The 23,272-nt window shown below is 36.1% G+C and overlaps 1 protein-coding gene across 1 annotated transcript in view; it reads right to left on the minus strand.

The window, feature by feature from the left end:
* Positions 1 to 23,272, minus strand: part of LOC124642434 (division abnormally delayed protein) — a 96,933-nt gene that overhangs the window by 23,176 nt on the left and 50,485 nt on the right. Inside the window, exons 2-4 of the mRNA XM_047180852.1 lie at positions 8,367 to 8,510; positions 1,880 to 2,217; positions 263 to 474 (exon numbers count right to left, since the gene is read on the minus strand). Coding sequence (XP_047036808.1) covers positions 263 to 474; positions 1,880 to 2,217; positions 8,367 to 8,510 — 694 coding nt within the window. The remainder of the gene's footprint in view (positions 1 to 262; positions 475 to 1,879; positions 2,218 to 8,366; positions 8,511 to 23,272) is intronic.

Raw genomic sequence — 23,272 nt, forward strand, 5'->3', positions numbered from 1 at the left:
ATAAGTTGAAGACTGTTTCTAAGCGATATTTACATGGAATAGAGTTACTTAAGCCTTTAGTTGCTTTAGCGTGTCTAATGTTTAATTATAGAGGTCCCTACTTGTGAATCACTATACAGTCAATTTATTAGTGTCTTCGGAGCAGAAACAGCGTACACAATAAATGACCGCAGCACCTACTTTTCTTGCACTACTGAATTTTAAACGAAGAGAACAGAGAGACTGAAGAAAAGTCCACTTAAGTTAACAGTATGGTACTCACCATCTAACCACATTGAGACAGTAGCTCCTACAAGGCCTGACATCGTGTCCCTGGCAGTGCGCACAGCCGGCCGCCCTCAGTAGACGCTCAGCACAGTTGTCAGTACCAGTGGCCAGCACTCGCTCAGCAGACGAGAGTACATCAGCACCTACTGCCAACATTTGTAGAAGCGCGCGCGCCGCTTCCAGTGACCGCGACAGTGACGTACCCAGCTAGAAAAAAAATCATTCATTTATTGATACTTAGTTTTAATATTTCCCTATCATAAGGTCATTTGTAAAACATTAAAATAGCGATTCATTTATTTCAATTTTATTTTTAGTTTTCTTTTTTAGAATAGTTTTTAATTAAAATGTGAATATGATTAATCGAATAAAAAACATGAATTTTTCCCCTTTTATTGACGGATTGAAACATATCCGAAAGGTTCGATAATTAATAAATCAAAATAATCCAATCAAATTGATGTAGCCCACAAAATTGTTCGAAAAGCTTTAAATTATCAAGAAAGTTTTCCTGACAAGCTTATTAACTAGGAAATGATTTATTAAAGCGTCGGCGATGAACGACAGCTACATTGAAATAAATCCGATTAAACGCTTTACGAGTTCGCCGCTGGTAACAAACGCTAAGCCAAGCTTTTTTATGTGATTGCTTGTAAATAAACTTGAAAATGAATAGTGAATAAGTTATTTTTATATATGGGAGCGGAGTTTATCGGAGTTCCGCAGTCCCGTGTGCTCAATATCCGGGCTCGGGGCTGTTCGATTGCTGGCGCATAAAGGTTACACTTATATTTCTGTACAATCTCGTTTAGTCTATGTTTTACAAATGGAAGCTTTTGAATTTGTGAAACAAAAACACGAGGCACATTTTGTAGTAGTAGCGTCACATATAACGTGTAGTAGAGAACATAAATAGCGCATTATGTCGCATGTAAACGCTTGTATTTCGTGCCGGTACAACATAACCGTTTTGCAATGGTATTCATTATGCTACACAGTGCGCTTTGTCCTGCAATCTGCATACAACGTCTCAAAAGATCCTCCGTTGCAACATTGCGGCCGACATAACATGTGGAATATTCGTTCAACTTAACCAACGTAAGAAAACCAATAGAAAATAGCTACCTACACCGTTTAAAGGCACTTCAATATAACATGTTAAACATTGTTAAAATTTAAAGTTTTAAGCACAAAATAAAGGTGAGTTATTCAGTATGAATATGACACGGTAAGAACAGGTTAATTCAGATAATTCCCAGGGTAACCCAATTAAGGCGCGTGCCAGCAGTCAAGTAAAAGGTGTAATGCACCATTACTTTTAATGACCGAAACCTACAGCCTACTTATTTTGCCTAATGTCGCGTGCCTCTTTACATTGCTAAAAAATGTTGAATTTTATGTTTGGTTTCGGCTGGATATAAAAAGTAATAAGTGAAATGAGGATTTAGTGTTTACTTATAACCAGTCGTAGAAATGCTAAGCTTTAACTTTTAAAATAATGGAGACGTTAAAACTTTTTATCCATTTTGCAAACATAAACTTTTAATACTCATAGCTTTAAAATAGCTTTCAGCTAATGAAGACATGAACAATAGAAACTCAAAATAATTACCTGTTGCGGCACATCTCCAAAGGGCTGGACTGCATCATACGCATCTTTCAAACAGACTTCATACTCAGGCGTGAACTGCTTCGAGTCTAACTTCAGTACATTATGGTACGCCACTGGGAAGAGATCTCTGAAGAACTTCTTCGCCGTGGCTGTGAGGTCTTTCGGCGGGCCCGCACTGAGGCTCTCGCTGGTCACCCCTTCAGCTCGGAGAACCGTTCGGATGTCATCGTATAATGTTGCGAGAGGCTGGACGGTTCGTGTCGCGTGCCCTCGGTAGAGCTGCGTGAAAAGCGTCGCTGTCTTGTTCTGTGATTGGTGTGACAGCCCCGTTAGATGGTCTGTGGAAGAAAATAGCTCGTTAATAGAACCTACTGAATATTGCTTGAAAACAGACAACTTGTAGAATGTTCCTCTTTATCGTAATTATAAGAACCACTTACAAAATGACTGACAGAATTAAATACACTAATCCAGTAAATTTCATTACCAACATAATAACGCAAGTGAAACCTCCAGAGTATATATTTCGTGTTTACATTACGCTTTACTAAAATTAGGATACATGTAGTTACGAAACATTTGTGTACAATAAATTATACGTAATGTTAACAGTGCCTGTTTAAATACGTTTAGTTGGTCAAACATCCCTTGAGTATTTGACTCCATAGTTTGTGGCACCTGGTCTGGGCACAATAAGAGTATCTAGCGTTATCTCGGAGGAATGCAGGCCGCACGGCGCGGGATCAACGCCTTGACGCATTCCTGACGACACATATACGTATAAACTCGACTCAACTCTCAAAGACTGCCTTATCCTACCAATAAGATAGCTCCAAGAATTGTTTTAATTAAACAATTTAAGGCTCTTTATCAGAATGCTACTATGAACAAATCCGAGTGGAAGTGTGTTTAAACTGCGAGAGCCTACTATGTTTATACGAAGGATGAAAAGCTCCTTTGATCTACGAAGCTTGACGAAAAGCTTTTTAGCAGGCGGCGTTCACCGCGCACTCGTAGATACACCTGAGAACCATACGCTTGAAGGATTCATTATCATTCTAGTTATGAATCCCGGGGATTAAATGTTTTAGTTTAATGTCGCATGGTTTCATTTAAACGAGAGAGATAAGTGATATTGTGATATAGTATTTACGCTCAGAGTCAATTAAATAAAAATCTGTTACAAAATTAATCTGCATCATACCATATTTAATTTAAATTGAAAGCCAAAGTCAAATGTCAGACTGACGATAATAACGAACATTGCCCCATATTACTAAAACATTATCATCACGTACATTTTTCAAGACCGATCGAACCTTTAACGGCACAAGCTATAAATATTTACAGTAATGATGAATGAAACAGTTTTCCAATACTCGTGCGAAGGCTATAAGTTGGAACGTTTTCATCAGGGCTATAGCCAGTACATTAAGGCCCCCTGCCACCTGCACAATGGCGGATTGATGGCAGTGCGAAGAGCTTCACGGTAAATCCCTACATTCACTGTTTCGTGGCTGAAAATCCGCTACGATGGTGCAGCAAAAATATGGACAGAAAATCCGGCGGTGTATTTATTTTTATATAAGGTTTTAATAGCCCATTGTTGCTCACAGACTATTGTATTATACATAAATGGTATTCTGCAAAAACTCGAAATTTCCACTCACACACAATCCTACAACCTATTTATTTCGAAAATGGAAAATTTTTCAACCCGTAAAAAGTCAACCCAGAGATTAAACGCAAAAATATATCTATTATAACATAAGTTAGTATGTATTATTGACAATGAACAGAATGTAAAACCTGTTAAATAGGCCTTTGAAATATTTATATACACAATGTAATTTACCAATACCTTCGAAAACGTTCAAAGTTGGCATTCTGTGGTACTTAACTTTTCAGTGGCATGACGGTAGCTCAATAAATAATAAGTGTCATTCGTCTTTTCCGAGGGAGACCTCCAGACGCCCTTTGCAGCGACCGCCGACATTTAACCTAACTACGTATTTACGTACTTCAGACTTTATGTTTCCAAAAGGCTACCACGTTTTCATATTTGTTGAAACGTTTAATTTATGGCAGTAAAAACCTTTGCAAAATAAATAAACAAAAAGCAACAAATGTTTTAATGCAAATGTAAAACACGCTTGTAAATGAAATAAACAGAAAAAGCTCACAAAAATGTAAATTGTTTTTTATTCATAACCCCTCCTTTCGGTACATTTCTAAATCAAATGTAAATAAAGCCGGTCTAATCAACGAGCTAAGCGCCCTTTGCAATTAACGCCCTTTCATCAAATTCATGACATTTTCACCGCTCACGCTTTTAACACTCGTACTTAAAACTCTTTTAGTTAAAGAATCATAAATTGCATTACAGTGTAGCAGCTCCAACTGTGAATAGTCTGTGGAGAGTGGACTAATTACTTAGTTACGCAAATTCTGCTACAGAGGTTGTTTTAACAAATGAACTCCGTCAAGCCAAAGCTACGTTTTTTTGCGCTTTAAGCAATTTCATCTTGTGAAAAGCAGGACTGAACTATAGTAATAAGACGACGGTAATTTAGACAGGATTGAGACGTGGCCAAGTGAATATAAACGAGTCTGTGTAGGGGCTCTAAAGAAAATATATAACGTTCCTTTATCACCATTCATTTAGTTTAAAGACGAGATACGGTACACGGCTGGGTAGTTTCGAAATCTTAAAATGTTTTTATAAGACGTCTCGTCTAGGTTTATGTTAAAAGACTAACGTTCAACAAAGTTTATCTTAAGAAAATTCCCTCTATTCTGTAAGTTACGAGTCTCGACGGTTCATATAGCAGGGCAGATAGAATCTTCATACCCCATAAATCTGAGGTGTGCACACTATAGAAAATACGTTTAAGGAAATTTCATACGGTGGGTAGTGAGGATTATATCCTGTCAGTGGTTATGTACGATCGTAACCCGGCCCACGTAGCCGAGCACAACACGGGATAAATTGCACCAATACCTTCTGAAAGCGTAACTTTATACATACCAACAATACAAAAGTTCGCTAAATTGATAAAAGTGAGGCAGACGAGAGCTGTTAATGAGGACTCTATTAATATTAAATGGTCTGTATTAACGTTAATGTGGGGTACGTTCATAAAGCACAAAGGTAAATTATTTTAGTGCTCTAATGAGGGTCCGTGCGTGTGGTCTCGGGGGCCCTTAGGCATTCGCTGAACAATGGTATAAAAGGGAACCCTCCGCGTGAAGCACACTCTGATTATTTCCTCTCAGGAGCCGGGGGTTGGAGCTCATTGTTTCATACTTGTTAGTCGCAGGGTCGTCGTACCCAATATTATATTTTTTACAGATAATAACACGCCACTCGTGTTGATGGGAGCCTTTGAAGTGTACTTACAGGTAAATAAGACTTGAAAACTGTTTCAAAGAAAAGAGGGCTTATTATAGCTGTTTGCTTTCAATAAATAACAAATCACGTCTCATTGAGTCGTTATCGTTAATCTAGGTTGATAATGCTTTTGTTTGGCGTATGTTCTTTGTCTGGACTATATATTATGCTCGTTTGCGTGTTAAACAGAGATTAATCGAGGGTTAGTCAATGCTTGGCACTAGATGTATCTACGTTGCGTTTCTAGCTGACCTACAATGCAACGGCTGTTTAACTATAAACTTTATTACAAGTTAATATCTTTAAGTATTTATTATTTCACTATGTCTCTATAGGGTTCTGTATAATATTTGTCATTGTTAAGTGAAACAATTAACTGTTGAAATGTCGTCAGTTGACCGGCTCGTCGCCGTGGGACCTATCAATACCACATAAATTAAATTTATTTACCGTTGTTTCAGTAAAGCAAGCCATTAATTTTGCATTAAATAATAAACGACATTATTTAATCAATTTTCAAGAGTCAGTTTGACCATTCATCAAACTAATATAGGCATGCATTAATCTATTACACGGTAATAATCTACGTAACCTTTTAGAGGTTGTACCTGATCTAACGGACATTATATTTTATTATCTTTAAGTGATTATAGAGGCTTATAATAAGCCTTTAAATAATTAAATTAATTATGTCTATACTTCTGAGTACTAGCATAAATAATTTTATTTAAATCGTTTTAAGTACAGAGTTTTCTTTAATTAGTTATAGTATTAACTTTAAGGTTTCTGTAAACAAGCTATAGCGTTAAATGGTTCAGCAGCAATATTTACTTTTCGTGTACAGCTGCTAGTGTAGTTAGCAAACAAAGATAGCTCTAGTCTGCAGTCACTTTGTCACTACGAGAGCTCTAGGAAAACCCAACATTTTTCCGGCCCGCCTAGTATTTTTTCGTGTTCTATAGAAGTTCTACGAAATTGGAATACGAAATTCCCACAACGTAGCAGGTGCTAATGAAACTTTTTCAGTTATTTCTTTTTTCATTTAAATTTAGCACAAGTGTTACACATATTCTGTTAATGTACCTATAGAGTATAAGATGTACGTGTAAAACTAAGTTTTCCAAGTGAAATTGCTTTAGTCTCGGCCGGTTAGAACAGGCATAAAAACTCTAAAATAACCTTTTTCAAACATCTGTGTCCGATGAACGATAATGAATTCTCTTATTATTTATTGGTCATATTAATACTTAATTCAGTATTTTAACGTTTAATTCTCCAAAATGTAAATAGTAAAGAGGCGAGCGCTCATAAAATATTTATTCAACGTAATATTATTTTCTGATCGATAAGCATTTACCTACACGCCGCAGTGAGTTGATAGCGTCGGCCATTACTTTTTATGAAACATAAAGTCACACAAAATAAATAAGTTTAATTTTAAATGCAAGAATGATATCAATATTTTTTATAATTTCAATTATACGCTATAAATCTACAATTCTAATTTAATTTAAACTGTATCGTATCGAATCTTAACCTAACTTTTAATTATAATTACGTCTGCTCCATGATTGCAAAACAAGTTTCAATAAGTGAATGACCAGCAATTATAGAGGTGTGAGATACAGGAAATTAATAAGAATCATATTCGTTTCAATATGGCGGAATATAAATGTATCAATGAATCGTGTATCGAATATATTTTCCCAAGAAATTCTTTGTGAACTGGGGGGCGTTCGTATTAACAGCGTGTAAGGGTCGGTCTTCACAAAGTGCCCAATTTGTCGGCCGCTGGGAGTGTTTGTTAAACAAGAATTGTTGAGGCGACTAACACGCGTCCCCGGCCCCGCCTCTACTTTCTCATATTTATTGTTGTAAGCGCAGCGAGCTCGGATTGCGGTAGGCTCGCTGTTTGTGCCAGCCGATGTGGCGCATCTGCGCATTATAATTGATTGATCTTTGCCCACTGACATAATAAACATATCTATGCGCTTCGTATTCATAACGTCTCCTTTTATAACGAGAATACAATGAGACTACAGATAGCGTATATTGTATAATGCACGTATACAAATTGTAAATGAATGCATGTGCACTATTTTTAACCCCCGACGCAAAAACGACGGGGTGTTATAAGTTTGACATGTCTGTGTGTGTGTGTGTGTGTATGTGGCATCGTAGCTCCCAAACGGATGATCCAATTGTAATGCGTTTTTTTTTTGTTTAAAAGGTATGTCAGTCGGGAGTGTTCTTAGCTATGTTTGGTGGAAATCGGTTCAGGTCTTCAAGGTCATCAGCTCGTTTGCTAGATGTGATAGGAATGTTACACGATCAGTTTACTTGCAAGTATATGTGGGATCTGAAATTTGAAACACTAATGTCTTTTGGAACCACTGAGCTGGTCTGCTGTTAGGGCACGAAGGTAGGAGACGTAACCCTGAACTGCCTTTTAGTAAACCCATCGAGTTTGGGCTCGTTGAATTTGTCTTGACAAGTTCTCTTCATGTTTCTGATTGACGAGAACCTGATGCTGGAAATGGGATGTGGCGGATGAAATCCTGAAATGCCGGAATGAAACGGATAAACCGATTTATATTTTTGCTGAAAATCTAGAATATCCAAATGTTTCTCAATCTGTGCAATTCTCCCAGAGCCAGTTTGTCATGAGGATTGATAAACAGCTTCCTTTGGCCGAGATCGCATATAGCGACCCCATCTTAAGATAAAATAAATTAAATGAAAGAAGGAAAAATTAAGGAGCTCCTTTAAAAAGCATGAAATAAAATTAAATTATAAATTTAAAAAAACCCCCGACCCAAAAAAGTACGCAATAATTATGACAAAAGGTTAAAAACGCTAAACCCTATAAAAAGCAAAAAATAACTTTTAACACTACGTAAACTAAATTTTGACGTGTCGGGGGACCGCTTTTTACCTTCATAAATACTTACATAAATCAAATGATACCTACCTAATTACAACATTCGTTAAAAAAAAAAAAAACACGTATCTAAAGTAATGAATTAGAGCGGTCCCCCGACACGAAAAAATTTAGTTTTAATTCAGTGAATCTATGTAATAAAAAGCATTCCTTACCCTGTAACGACTGCTTAGTATTTAGCAGCAGGCTGGCAGTCCGCTGCACTGGTGCAGTAGTGGTGGCCTCGGCTGCGCGGCGCAGTGCAGATTGCAGCTGCACTTCACGCCCTCGTCCGCAACACTGGCCGCCGCAGATTTCACCTGGAAATAAAAATTAAGGTTAGATTAAAGGAAAAGATTGCCAATATATGCTAATATTTTAAAGCTGAAGAGTTTGTTTGGCACAACTGGTATTGAAAAAAAAAACATTTCTATGTAGTCGGTAGTCCATTTAACGAGGTAGGTTGTAGGCTTTTCGTATGTACAATAGTTTTCACAGGATGTCGGGAAAACCGCTGGTGGATGACAGAGTTAATATAAGTATCGTAAATCTAACACAAAGAAATATAATTCAATTGCAAATTAGGGGGGGGGGTACCCCTAGAAGCATCGATCGCATGACATCCCATTAATGAAACAGAGAAAAACATAAAACAGATATATCCAAACATAATAGTAAGAACATAGATAAACATAGAAACCTCAGCCTAACAGCGGGTGAAGTAGTGCTTCATTTCCAATTACTACATAATACGGGTTCAAAGGTAAATTGTGGCGGAGTGAGGTCGCGTGACAGGTGTCCTCCGTGACGAGGGTCCCTCTCAAGCTGCGAACATAGGCCTTAATCACTGCTGCTATTAACTTACTCGATGTTATGAAAAATTTACAACAATTGTTACTAGGATTATTGATTCTGAAAGGTGTTTGGAGGTGTCAATTTTGAAGCTACTAATTTTTTGATGGGTCTGTCCTCTAAATATAATATGGGTGAGCAAAGAAAGTTTTCTTTCTAGTGAAGGTCAGATTCAATAAAGTTACGTGCTTCTCGTGGAAATCGCAAGAATATTAAATTCGCGGTATTACAACAAGGGTTATGTGTAGGCAGCTAAGCAAACTTACACTGTCTTTACTTTAGCGAATTGCGATCAACAAACCATGTTTACCTTTGAGTTTATATTCCCGTTATACAGCCAACCTTAAGAGCATTATTCAGCGCTATAAATAGCTGGTGTCAACGTGTGGTTTAGATAAATCAACCCAGTATCTAATACAAGACACATTGACACAATAAATGACGCGAGATAAGTGTTAATGAACGCTCCTCTAGACCTCTGGTCTAAATAATTCTAACTAGGTAAACTAGTTTGGTAAATAGTAAATAATATAATATCGATAACTAGCAGAACTGTTGAGCGCGCTCTCGACATTTTCCTTGGAATTGGTCCAACACTACGGCTGGCATAAGGTGTGTAAAAACTTTAGTCTGGTTTGTTGTACGCCAACATATTTATTTGTGTATAAACATCACGATGAAATGGTGCTGTAATGGAGTGATTTATACATAGGTTAATCACTGGGTGTGACCAATGAGATAAGCTTTGAATGACTCATTAGTTCTGTATCTGATCTAGACAGCTCAAATCATTCGCAACGAAGTTTAATTTCAACCGTAAAATGTGAATTAGATAATAACTTCATCTAAATTTATCTCGGCTTCGTCTCAATTTAAATGCGTGTACCAAATATTATAATTGTTGACTAAAATAAACAATTCGAAATGAACCAAATCCGTAAGACAAAATAATAATGTTTCTAAACAAAATGTAGACTAGTTTTAGATAGCTAAGTTCAATTAAGGTTTAAATTATTTACGACTTGCACAGTCGGCCTAGTTACTGGTAGAATTAGCAAAATCATAGGACGCAGCGTAATTGAAGGGTTGAATGTTCTATCGATTGATTTGTGCAAGAACTGTGACGTCACCTAATAGGAACTGCTGGTTGACCTAACGTGCCTTTTATTCTTCGCATTGTCACTTGTGAAACTCTTTTTTCTCAACAGTTAAAATGTTAACCAATTTTAAACGTAAAAAATCGTCTTGCAGTTTACTCTTTTGAATTAAATAGCATATTTAAGCTTTAAATTGTTTTTCAAATTATTGAAACAACCGACAATTACTAGTGTCGTTGACTACAATTACGCTTTTTGCTTTGGACTCAGTCCAGGCAAGAAAAAAAGTAATTTTAGTGTTGAAAACCTTTTAACTTTTACTGGCTTCGTCAATAAAAGTAATATATACGATCTTATATAAACACATACACATATTATATTACATTTGGCACAATGTCGTGTAAGAGAGCGACGGCCGGCACAGGTTCAAGGCTGCGCGGGCGCATTGTTGTGTGACAGCTAGACGAGAACGCACAAACACTCAAGCTGAATGCCGCCGACAGTTCTTTTTAAATAAAACATGGCAAAAATTTTACTTTATTCAGTTCTCAGAACCGCTGTGGTAGACTTTGTGTTGCCGACTACGTGTGCAATTTATATTGTACGAATAAAAACTTAAACAGGCAATTCATTGCAAAATGGGTTCTTGCAAGCAATTTCAACTACAGCTATCTAAATTAATGTCAGAAACTGTATCTGTGTAAACGGAGTATAAATGCAAGTTAGGTAGTGGAGTAATGTGGTTCAATAATATTAGTGGTTTATGTAATGTTCGGCATTAGTGCGCGCCCGCCAGCTGTGGCGGCACAAGGCCGCGCCCGCAGACGGCCCGGAGCCTGCCACGGAGCACCCACATCTACAACCTATTACGTAAACTGGATAAATAATCACACTCCGCGATTACCACCAAACACCTACACTCGTTAATATTACTTTATAATGATAAACAGTTATTGTTAACACGAAATAGCTTCCAACACTTTACTAACAAGATCTTAGACGATAGTTTTAATAGTGATTGATGCATCCACAATCTGCATTTATTACACCGTTTTGTTCCCAGTTCAGCTAGTATCCGTTAGCTAAATAGTAGCCACTGTGGGTACAGCGTACACTCAAGTTGAGTCATAAATCTAATACCACGTTTACGGCAAATAGATCGGTAATAAAGTTGTCTCAGTAAATTGCTGGTTTAGTTTAGAACGACTGGCCGATCAATCATTTGTGAATGTATAAGTGGTAGTAAAAAGTTGTATTGCTATGAAAACAACTGGTAACAAATTGATACTACTTCAACGGCTGTGATGTGTCTTAAAATAAAAACGTCTTCAGGCTGTTCTCTGGAGCCGTCTATCACTGTTTTTTATTGAACGACCGACACTTGTATTTTGAATGTTTTTATTTTACACATGCAAGATGAAAATGTTTTTACAATGGTGACGAACTGAATCGTATACGGAGGTGTGATGCTGTGAAAAAGTGACAGCCGTCTCCGGTACACCAGTCGGTGCAAATTAACCAGTATGGCTGTTCTCACAAAAAAAATTGTATAAATAATAGAATAAGATTTGAAATATTACGTGGATATACCTTTGTATATCTTAATTGGGAAAGTGATTACAATATTTTTGCCTATTTTATTTACACGTGGGCCGTGATTGGTCTTCACAATCTGTTGACATTTTCACCCGTGTTCAGCGTGGGCCAAACCACCTCTTACACAGTTTCCACTCATGAATATTCCGCCCAATTGTCTAAAACGCAATAAAATTAAACGTCAACAGCATCCGCCATTAATTCTTTTTACGAGTATTTGATGATGTCTTGTCGCTTACCTATCTTAATTTCTTAACCTACAAGATTGAGTGGCACAGGTGTGGCAATAACTTAGCAATAAAAATAACACATTCGTGACTAATATCAAACTAGTCTAGATTTTTGTAGAAAAACTGTTATATTTTATGACTTACAAATTCTTATTTCCGAAGCAGTAAACATGAGAATGTCAATTGACTAAATTGGTTTCGATACGATATGCAAATGTGCAAGGATCTAAAAGTATACCTACCGGTTGTTTGGTTTTAATGAATGAGATCTATAACTTGATTTACAAGCCTGTTTATCGTGTAAAATCATTAATGAATACCAATGCATGCACCAGCCAATTCATAATATGTAATTATCTTCGCAAAAAAATACTTTGCAATGCTAATATCTACGACACACGAGTAATTTTGTTTAAACAAAAGTGTAAATGTGTTTTCAGAACAAGCAAAAACAAAACGTTAAAGAGAGTTAATCCAAACACTGGGTAGTTGCGAAGTACTACCGCAAACGAAAGCCGTTCACTAAAGTACAGTACAAATTGTATGGCGCGAGAACTTTATCCCCTAATGTTTGTACACCATCCAGTTAATGATAGTGTGAAGAGCAAAGAGCGGCAACACCCAGAAATAACGATAAATAAATATGGTGCTCATTAAATGTGAAAACACTTACTACAGCTCCCTTGTCGACTTTTCCGGGCGAGATATAAAGTAATTTCATTTTTATGGACCACTATAATTTTTCGTTAGCGCGAAAAAAATACAAAAAAGTGTGATGCGCACACAACTTTTAAAAAGAGAACGTGGAGTGTTTATTTTTTTATTTGGAACATGACATTTCTTTTCGGCCAGTGTTTTAAATGTTAGATTCTGCATTTGAATAAAACCTCATTTGTAATTGTTTATTTTAGTTTAATTATTATATTTTTGGAGAATGGTGTATAATTTGAGGCACGTTAGTAGGAATAACTAGCTGTAGTAGTAATCAGTAGTAGATTGGTAAGTGGCGTGTGTTAACTCTCTCAGCGGGAATGGTAAATATCAACACGGTGGTGTTAACCGGTGCAAGCGAGCGAGTATTTGTGCACTGTAATAATATTTCGTTTACTACTAATTTTAACTAAGAACAACATTACTAAACGTTTGTTGAATAGTTACCCGTCAGAAATGAAATACGCATTTAAGTTCATATTTCAATGTTTATATATTTGGTTCTAGTTTTAGAGATTTTCATATACATTAAATTTACCTTTACACATTGTGAACTCTAAGCACTCAATAAAATTATTCTAGAGAATTCTATAGCATAAATGCGCGGGAAAATTAATAATCCTATGACACATAGACAAGATTATCGGAATAAGAAGAGCACGCACGACGCTATGTCATGCCTCTCATTCATATGCAATCCGCGATCTCAATATTACTGAGCTCATAAATATTGACAACTCACCTATGTTTATTATTATTCGGCTTTTCTTATCTGTTTATGGTAGGTATAAGCCTTAATTTATGTTATTAAGCTCAAATAACGCTATCAGAAATTGAATTATAAGTTTATGGTTTACTTCGATATTTTCTTAATCTTAAGCAATGCATGCCCACGTCCTAAAAATGAAGTGTAAACTGTATAATATTAAGTTAACGTTCAATTAATTTAAAGTATTCATAAATATTTAAAACTACGGAAAATCTTTGTTTCATCGAATTGCAATTTAACCTTCTGTACATTTACATACCATAGATAATTAATTTTATTTTGTAAAATACACAATGAAATTGTTAAACAAAAACAACATTAATTTCTTTTTGGATTTTTAATGAAAACTATGTGTGTTTTATTGAAAATTAAATTCTCATCTACTTGGCTATATTTCCAAACTTAATTTTATTCATGTTGAATTTCTACTAACTTCTTTACTCCAACCTTTTTATCGCCAGTCTATAGATGCGTACTTTGGCGTTGATTCTTTTTTCTTTCAGTTACTTAATTAGCATCTGGCCATCAACCAAATGAGGATAACATGGAAAAGCTGAAATCGACATAGAAAAGGTTCCAAGCATGCAATTCCCATAATTAAAAGCCGCTAGCTATCACAGTACAAGTTCTCATAATTCAGAAATATTACCAAGAAATATAAAAGTCAAGGTTAAGAATTACCATAGAAAAAGTTTATTATCATCGTTTTATCGGAGCTTGCATGCTTTTCCACTCTAACCACCCATTGCGAAATCATTATACCGCATTATAACCACCGCAACACTGAATAACACACGTAACTAATTGAAATGCCTTTTTAAACCTTATTTTGTTGCACAAAAGGACTATTATCCTTTGAAAGTGTAGTCAGTTAGTTTAATTGGCATTGGCTGCCGCAAGGAATATTTTAAAATGCAAACCGTTCTATCGACAATTAAAGGTAGCTAATCCTCATCGTTTAAATACTATTGGAAGGATAAATTATTACACAACACATTTGAATAGTAGTTATTTCTTACCTGGCAACATCACTTTGTGTTGCCAAAGAATAAATTGTACGCGAAGGTCTTAGTTGGTTCATACATTCATAGTCACGAATCGTAATTTGTTTTATATTTAGATACGAAGCTTTTCACAATTGAATTCCTCCACTGAGTTACTAGGCAAAGGAAAAGAGAAACGTAGCTACAAATAAATAATGTCCTTACTTTTCATTCTAGCCAAATTGTACGAGTTTTCTGAGTGCTTTCCGTCAAGTGTTTCTAGAATAAAACCCTTTTTTCTTGGAATTGTTACGATTCCACGGCTCCTTTTTCCCGACTGCCAAAAAAGGTTATTGGATTCGTATCTTTTTCGAATCATAATGATATTGTAGAATTCATCCGCTTAGATACAAAAGTATGTTAAGAAATATACTTAAGTATGTACCTCTTTTTTGGCTACTGAAAGAACAAAATAAATAAAATGGAAATTCTCGAGGCCGCGTTTTCGAGAAAGGACCCGTAGTTTCATAACCACAAATAATGTTCAGTATATTAACTTGACCCTCCATTATAAGTAGCTACAACATAGAATAGGTAATGTTTACTCCTCAAACAAGCTCAAACTTAATGACATCAACATAACTAGCTTACTTTACGACTAGATTACGAGCTCTCTGTACAATAAATTATACCTTTACTCGTATGCAAATCGTAATGGCGGTAAGCTTATGGCACATAACACCACGTAGAGCGGTGTGGCGAGTCTGAAATAGCATAGACAATGATATAGGCGACGCTGACACGCGAGGCACTATCTGTTACCGAGTTCCTTTTTGGAAACAAAAGAGAAGTATAAGTTCTTAATTCAAAAAGTAAAGAGGTTGTCTTGGTACTAGGTTGTATATTATCTGTCAATTTTGCTAACTTGTCAAAACTGGAAGATATGCAATAAATAAACGCTGCGACCCAAGAGATTCAATTGCAAGTTTTGACGGCACCAAGCTGTCGTAAAAGTACAAGTACTTTGAAAAATACGGTTTCAGTTTCTACAACATTTTCTATCGTTGCCATTTAAACGTTTAGGTATAACATTTCGCATTAAGCCAAATAAAAAGCGAGGATTAATTAAGCATGCGAAGAGCGATCGCCTCTATTTACTTTTCAGACTATAAACACGTCGGTACAAATGTTTACGTTTTAACAAATTTCATGTAATATGGGCAACTGTACAAACGAACGGCTCCGGCCTCTAAAATAAGCACAATATGTGATTGTGGCGTCTACCCGTGTTGACCACCCCTGGCGTGTGTACTTTCGCGCGTTTACCCCGAAGTGGTCGCTTTGTGCTTCTAAATAATACTGATTTTAAATTAAACCGTCCATTGGGAGTTATTTTCAGCCGTGTACTGTCATGTACCAACTACTTCGTTTTTGCAAGAGGATCTTGGTTTTAGATTCAGTTGATTGCGTATTTAAAAAACAATAGTGTCAGTGGCAAATATAACTTTTACAGTTTCCACAGATATTCCTGGATAATCACCCTGCACCTGGAACCGTGAAAACAATAGAAATACATTAATCGACATCACAGAATTCACAGTTATAAAGTAACCACACCGCATATACGATGTGGCCAGTCACCTAAACTACGCACAATACGATATGTCACAATGGCGGACGCGCCCTCGCACGTTACGTACGTTCCTATATACGCGTCTAGACGTCCCCAATCAGGGTGACCCTGTATTTTGTCTATAGCCGATAAAGGTTTGGAACAGGAGATAGTATCATTTGTTTTTATTCTTATAAAGCATGTTGATAGCTTCCTAGTTGATTGAAGTCTATGAATGAATCCTTTGCCCAATAGTGAGAAATAGGAAAAAAAAATGTTTAAATCGTAAAAGTTTGAAGTTATGTTTAGATTAGTGTATGTGTTGTTTGGAAGTAGAGAATGGCTTAAATATCAACAGGATCAACAACAATTACTGTTGCAAATTCAAACAGCTCTTATTGAAATTATTTACAATTACAGAGCTGAAATATTCTTTCAATAATGCCTAGTGTTTCAGCTCAGTAATTAGCTAAATTGACTACTAAATACGATACTTATGCTAACACAAATGAAAATAGCTGATTATATCTCATTCATATAAGTCCGCATTGATTGCAACCGATACTAAATACAAATATTTGATAATTGTTAAACATACACCAGTTAAATCGGAATCGGTAATTATCCTGTATTTATGCAATAGCTAGAAATTGTTAGCACTAATTAGAAAATGAATGAACTAAGTAATCACTTAAGCCCTGACTTTATTTTAAGCTATGTCTGAAAATACGTGGAAAATCATTAGGAAAATGATACTCAGCTAGGCTTAAGTACTTACAACTTCGTAAGTAAAGACATGAATAGCGCGCTTTATAGGGCCAGATTTCTCCTAACTCGTACAGATTACAACTTTAATTGAGATTATACAGCCGTTCAAATAAATACCAAATCATTCATTCGATAAAAAAAAACAAAGAACTCATTCACTTAACAAAATAACTTTAGTAATTCCATGAATCCGGAATATAAAAGCTGGAATTCCGAACAAATCCTAATCTTTGGTCGAATAACTTACAAACAGAGTCGTGGACTTTTTGTCACAATCGGTAACACGATCCGATTCACAAATCACTGCGGGCTACGTTCGAACTCCGGCGTAGAACGGAACGTAAGTGATTGTAAACTATCCTTTATAGTGGAATCTGGGTTGTTGTAGGATACACTGAGGGTGGGGAACCGAAATACGTCTCTATTTCGTTTGTATTTGACTTGGATAACAGAGAATATTAAGGTATACCTATATGCTCTTTGGTGAGATTTCACCAAAATGCATCGGTGTCATCGCGAATTCGCGCACAAAGGTTACAATTTCACGGATATACCTGTCTCAGACAATAGAGTGCTGTGGAATCTAGCCTTAAGATTTTTTGCAGACTGCACAAGTAGGGCCAATGAACATAAAATACTCATCTTCAAGTCCTTGACCACCAGCCGATTGGACCGAAGACAGAATTTGCAAAAGGCATTGCATTAATGACTATCAATAATTCCATTATTATGACGGCAATATTTATAGACTACGTTATGAGTCACGAATCACTTTAAACTTTTATTTGCAAAAACAAGCAAAAGCACTATTCTGAGTGCAGTATCTATCTTACTGTTAACCCATATGAATAACTAATTACAAATCTTAATTAGAGGTCTCACATATTCGGCCATGTAGGGCTATTAGGTTCGTACATGGGTGTATTAAGTGCACAGCAATTAGGATTAAGACTAGTTTAGATCACTGGATAAGACAGTGTACACTACTAGTTCTAGCTATATTTTATTACGCTTCGGTAACTACGTCCAGTGTAATCAGACCCGAGTCCCCTAGGCTACGTCTTGGTCTTACGGGTCAATGTAAGTTGGTCGTCTACTCGATTGGTCACATATGTGTTTCGGTATATAGGAACACTTGAATAGTTATGTAAAACCGTTTGGAAGTGACATTAGCATTTAGCATTAGCGTCGAGGGCCTCTGCCAAACTGCGATTATCACGAATGTTGCTACGTTTAATTTTAACTAGAGTATTAGTATTCCTGTATGTAGCGGTATAAATTTGCGGTTATAACTGTTATTGCTTTCCTTATCTAGTGATGTGGGAGAAGAATTTTAGATAAATATTGAAATAGCGTATGAATAATTTAGTCGATTGGTAACCATATTAGTATTCAAAACATGAATGAAATTGCCGTTGTCTGTGATAGCAGCCACTGAATAAAACCTTTAAAGCAACCCACTTTCAAAAATGGAATCAGCGAATCTTGTGGAATAGAGCAAAGATAAAAAGGAATTTGAAAATTGAAACGTTCCGCAATTAAACGCCAATCGGAGCTTGCCATTTGCAAGACCAAAATTGTGTTACCATTTTCGCAAATCAACGTCATAAAAACATAAGGTAAGGACCCTAAAGTTTTATGATTACCAGCTAAACATGCACTGCAAGCCATTCTTAGACAATATCAGGACGATCAAGACAATAAAACATCGGAAAACTAAACACGCGAACCAAATACATACACTGTAATTTCAAACGACTGTTATTTGTACTGCATTATAATCTTTATTGTTGGGAGCAGATGGTTGTTTATTGCTTGATGGGTAAATGCAACGGTGTAGCATGGTGTTGCCGTGCGGGCTGACGATAAGCGATCTGGTTACGATCGCATTACGTATCGGAAGTAAGGGGTTGGCTGAAACAGGTTTGACGTCACAATGACAGGCAGAAAGCGATAAAAATGGCGGCGAAAATAAAAATTGAAGACAAACTCAGGGCCCATATACGAGGACATGCCCGAAAATAATTATAATTTCGTTCGCTTAGAACTGGAATTCCGAAATTAGGAATTACTCAAAGATCCGAAACTGACAATGATGTTATCGTGAGATATGAAACCTCAGCCTTATAGCACTTTGGCCTTAATAAAAGAGCCATCTTGCACTTCAATAATTTCAGAAATCGGATCACTACGAAAGATAAGCGCGTTCATGCAAACAAACAAACTATTCAGCTTCATAATATTAGCAACATTATACACAAAATACTATCTACTATAATTATTGTGCAAATAATAAATTCCGAGTACCAAACACGGCAAAGCGTAACACAGAAACAGGTGTCAAGTATCACAAGTGTCGTGTAACCCTTTAATGCGTTCCCTGCTGTCGCACAGTGCAGGCCACGGGTTAAGTTACACTAACCGTGCGGGTAAATATTGTACAACCTTCGAGATTTAAAGGAAAAATCTACAAAGTTTGAACGAAATCTGGCCGTTTAAAGTGGGTCAAAATCGCGCCCAAAGAAGTCGGTTACAAACAAACATACAAACATACAGGTGAAGCTAATAAAAAGCGTGTAAAAAATAATAAGTTTTAACTTTAAAGAAATAAATATTTACTACTTTTTTAATGTTTTAATACATCTGCAGTTGTTTCTGACCGAAAAAAATGTTTTACATCTTTACTGGCTGATTAGAAAATTAATCTTACTGGCTATGTTGGGAAAACGAATCTTATCGACCAGCTTCAAAAACGTCAAGATGGTCAAAGTGCAAATACCAAAGCTGGAGTTACTGTTTGCAAAAAGAAATACCACAAAAATATTCATAACAATTGTCTTCAAAACAATGCACAAACTGCATTAATGAATGCAGTTAGTTTTAACCTGCATCTGGTGTAACGTCGAGCTTGCGGTCATGATACTTAGCCCGGAAAGCTCAAATTGCACGATCGATGTTAAGCAGGTTAAATTGCCGTGAAACCCGCAGCCAATTATTAGCTATGAGCTAGCTAAATAGATATTAAAGCTTGAAAGAGTGGGTATTTTGTACAGTTTTGTTAGCAGAAGATAATAATTACGTCTTAACTTTTTATTCTCTATCTATCAGTATTTCAACATATTTGTTTCAGTACTACTCAAGGACGCGAAAAGGAATACAAGAAAAAGAAATGAAATAAACAAAAGACATCCGATAGCTACTTCAATTCCAATTCGACTTCATTACCCTCACACCTTCAACAAAGTATTAAATAACAGTCATGAAACACAAAACATAAAGACAAAAGACAAGAGACAAAGAACAACAGAAAATGTACGACAAAATGTAAGGGAAATGTCGCGTTCAGATATTGGAATATCAAGTCCACAAGATGAGAAACGTGTTAGCTGCGACGTCCGTAGAATGTTCAGACGTTGCACAAACAACGCTATTAATAACATGGAAAAATCATCTGCCTAGCCTTTTCCCAGCATGCAAAAATTGCAAAACATGACGTAAATTCGCAGGAAGATCCGCGTACCGAAGCATATTGCATAAAAAAAGGACCAGACAGCTTTTAATTGGACTTCCCCAACCCCGCAGCCCGCTTCGAAAGCTGAATAGTGCAAAAGTTGAATATGTGCTATTCAGAGGTTACCGAGTTTCCGATAATTTTTTTTTTATTATTTTTTGCTTACGAAAATTGTCAGATGTGTGTTCGAATAAAAAGCTTGTTTACTATAGACAGACGGAACAGTAAAGAAAATACTACAATTGTTGAAACATGATTCACAAAAACTTTTTTGTGAACTAATCAAAAAATAATTAGCATTTCACAACTATACGAAATACAATTTTAATGAACAACCAACCGGGAAACCAATGCTGGTAATTTTCATTTAGTTGAGCGGCAACTTTGTCCAACTTTCCGTGTGCTACTGAAAGTTGAATATCACGGCAGTGGGCGTCACATTATCCGGACTATTGTACGGCGAGGAAGGACTTATGAATATTAGATTAGCGTATAATACGGTATACAGATCATATTTTACACTGGATTATGTAAATTAAAGAAAGGAGAAATGTTGGTATTCGAAGAAATTAGGTGTGACTCTTTTGCATTAGGTGTTAGTGAATGACTATCGCCCAATGGGATCAAAAAATTATGCAGTACAGATGCTGAAATATTTAATTTAAATTAATAACAACAGGTTCTTGAGTTATTTATGTGAATCACGGCATCCCTTTCCCATGTTCCGCTTTTAGATCCATACTGAATACATTTATTGTAAGCAAGTCGAGGTTGCTATATGAAAATGGATGTCGGCAACAAGACGGCTCGTTATTATATTGACAGGCAATCGGGGAAGTGCCCCGTAATAGCTTACTTGATCGTTATCGTAATACACCTTATATATCCGTGTAATCTTCATCGCGGATTAAATAGCCAATAAATATACAAAACTCCCTACTTGCTTCAAACATCACCTGGTATGTGAATTGATACGCGTATTTCAAATCTTCTCTTTGCAAAATCACGCCAAGTTTAATAAACAAAAGATGGTCGATATGCATGTCCCTCTTATTTAAATACCGTATAAAAAACTTTCTTCGATTATCTACCCACAATTTGCCAGTACCCAACTTTATTGAACATACTCATTCCTCAAATGATTAAAAGTTTTAGCATGTAGTCTCAAAAACAAAAACACAACTGCAAATATTCATAGGTATTTACTTAACAAGCAAAGGAAATCAAAGGCGAATAGGAAATTCTGCGACAGGCCCTCTGTGCCGAAATTCTAAACATTTTTGCTCTCTGCCTGTGACAAGAGATTTAATTAAATTCTCTATACGAAGAGCGAGGCCAAATGATCTTATTCAAATGGAAATCTTTGCTCTAACGAAACGTTGCTGATGGTAATACTTCCTTACCTGTTTTCTTGTTGGAAATGAGAAACAAATGATGGGTAAACAACACTTTGCATAATTTTAACTTATTTTGTCGGAGTTAAAAATATTATTTTAAATAAATTCCTATTTTTTACGGTAATATCTAATGTACTCCATTTAGAACAATGCAAACAGTAGTAGAAGTTGAATAACGAACTTCCGCAATATTTTGCAACTCTACAGACCATTCAATATATGTAATATCGAATTTTCACTTTTTAAGTAAGCTGTAAATCGGGTAAACTGCCTCGTTGGTCTAGCTGTCGCAAGTGCGGCTGCTGAGCACGAGGTCTCGAGTTCGATTCCCGAGTCGGGCCGAAATCGCTTTGTGGGTTTTAGAAGACTTTCACATAGCAGCCCGGAGCCTGGAAGGTGGTGATTGATACACCCGTGCATCGGAGAGCACGTAAATGTCGGTCCTGCGCCTGATCTCTTTCCGGTCGTGTCGGATTGCCGTCCCATCGGGCTATGAGAGTTAAGGAATAGTGAGTGCACCTGTGTCTGCGCAAATGCTCGTGCACTATAATATGTCCTGCGCAGTTGGCTAATCTCCTTACATGAGAACAGCCGCCGTAGCCGATAATCGGCTAGGAGAACATCATCATCATCAAATCGGGTACACTATATTTGTAACTTTTATAAAAGTAATAAAGCTTCAATGTCAAATACTTCAAAAAACATTCTTTGACCTTTTTCTTCATATCAATAGAGTACTTATTAATGCTTATTAATAATGTTACATTTTTATATCCAAATGATAATTTGGAGTTAATTATATTCTACGTAGAATTAAGAGGATTATAAGGCTCTGTCGTAAGTCTGTGAAGTGGTGATATATTTGTAATAATTCCATTACTAAGACTCGTAAAGGTGGGACTGACTTTAATCTAGGTACTTCAGTTAAGCTTAGAGGAATTACTGCTAATGTAATGGATTTATTCCGAGATGTTCTCGAAAAAGAAATATTAGGAATCTTAAACAAGAATTAAGTTCCAAAGTTAATAAATTAAAATAAATAAATAAACAACTTTTTAATGATAAGATTACATACACAGACTTCTAAGTTGTCATCTATACCTGTCTATATGTATATCTGTCTACACGTGCCTAGAATACATATCTACTATCTCTTCTAAGAAAATTAATGATACAGATAATTTTCTTATCATTCAGTAGAATCTACAGGATAATTGACCATGTTTATCATATAAGAAAGCTTTATTCGATTTTTTTCCGATTCCGAAAACAAAAAAAAAACAACCTCAGGATATCTTTATATGTATCTCTTGAATTACTAAGAAAGCCTAATATAGGTAACAAAAAAGCCGACCCCAACATAGATGGGAGAAAGGCTCGGAGTATGAGTATATGATATAACGAAAAAATATAGGTCTAAATAAATGATCAAAATATTTCAAGCGTCTATTTCTTCCATATAAAATAAAATAAGCGTAAGCGACAACGGATAGTTCTGCACAGGACACGAAAGACAAAGCTGCGCTATCGAACGAGTATACAAGGCGTAAGTACAT

This window comes from Helicoverpa zea, chromosome 2 (assembly GCF_022581195.2).
Source record: "Helicoverpa zea isolate HzStark_Cry1AcR chromosome 2, ilHelZeax1.1, whole genome shotgun sequence".
Classification (NCBI taxonomy): Eukaryota; Metazoa; Arthropoda; class Insecta; order Lepidoptera; family Noctuidae; genus Helicoverpa; species Helicoverpa zea.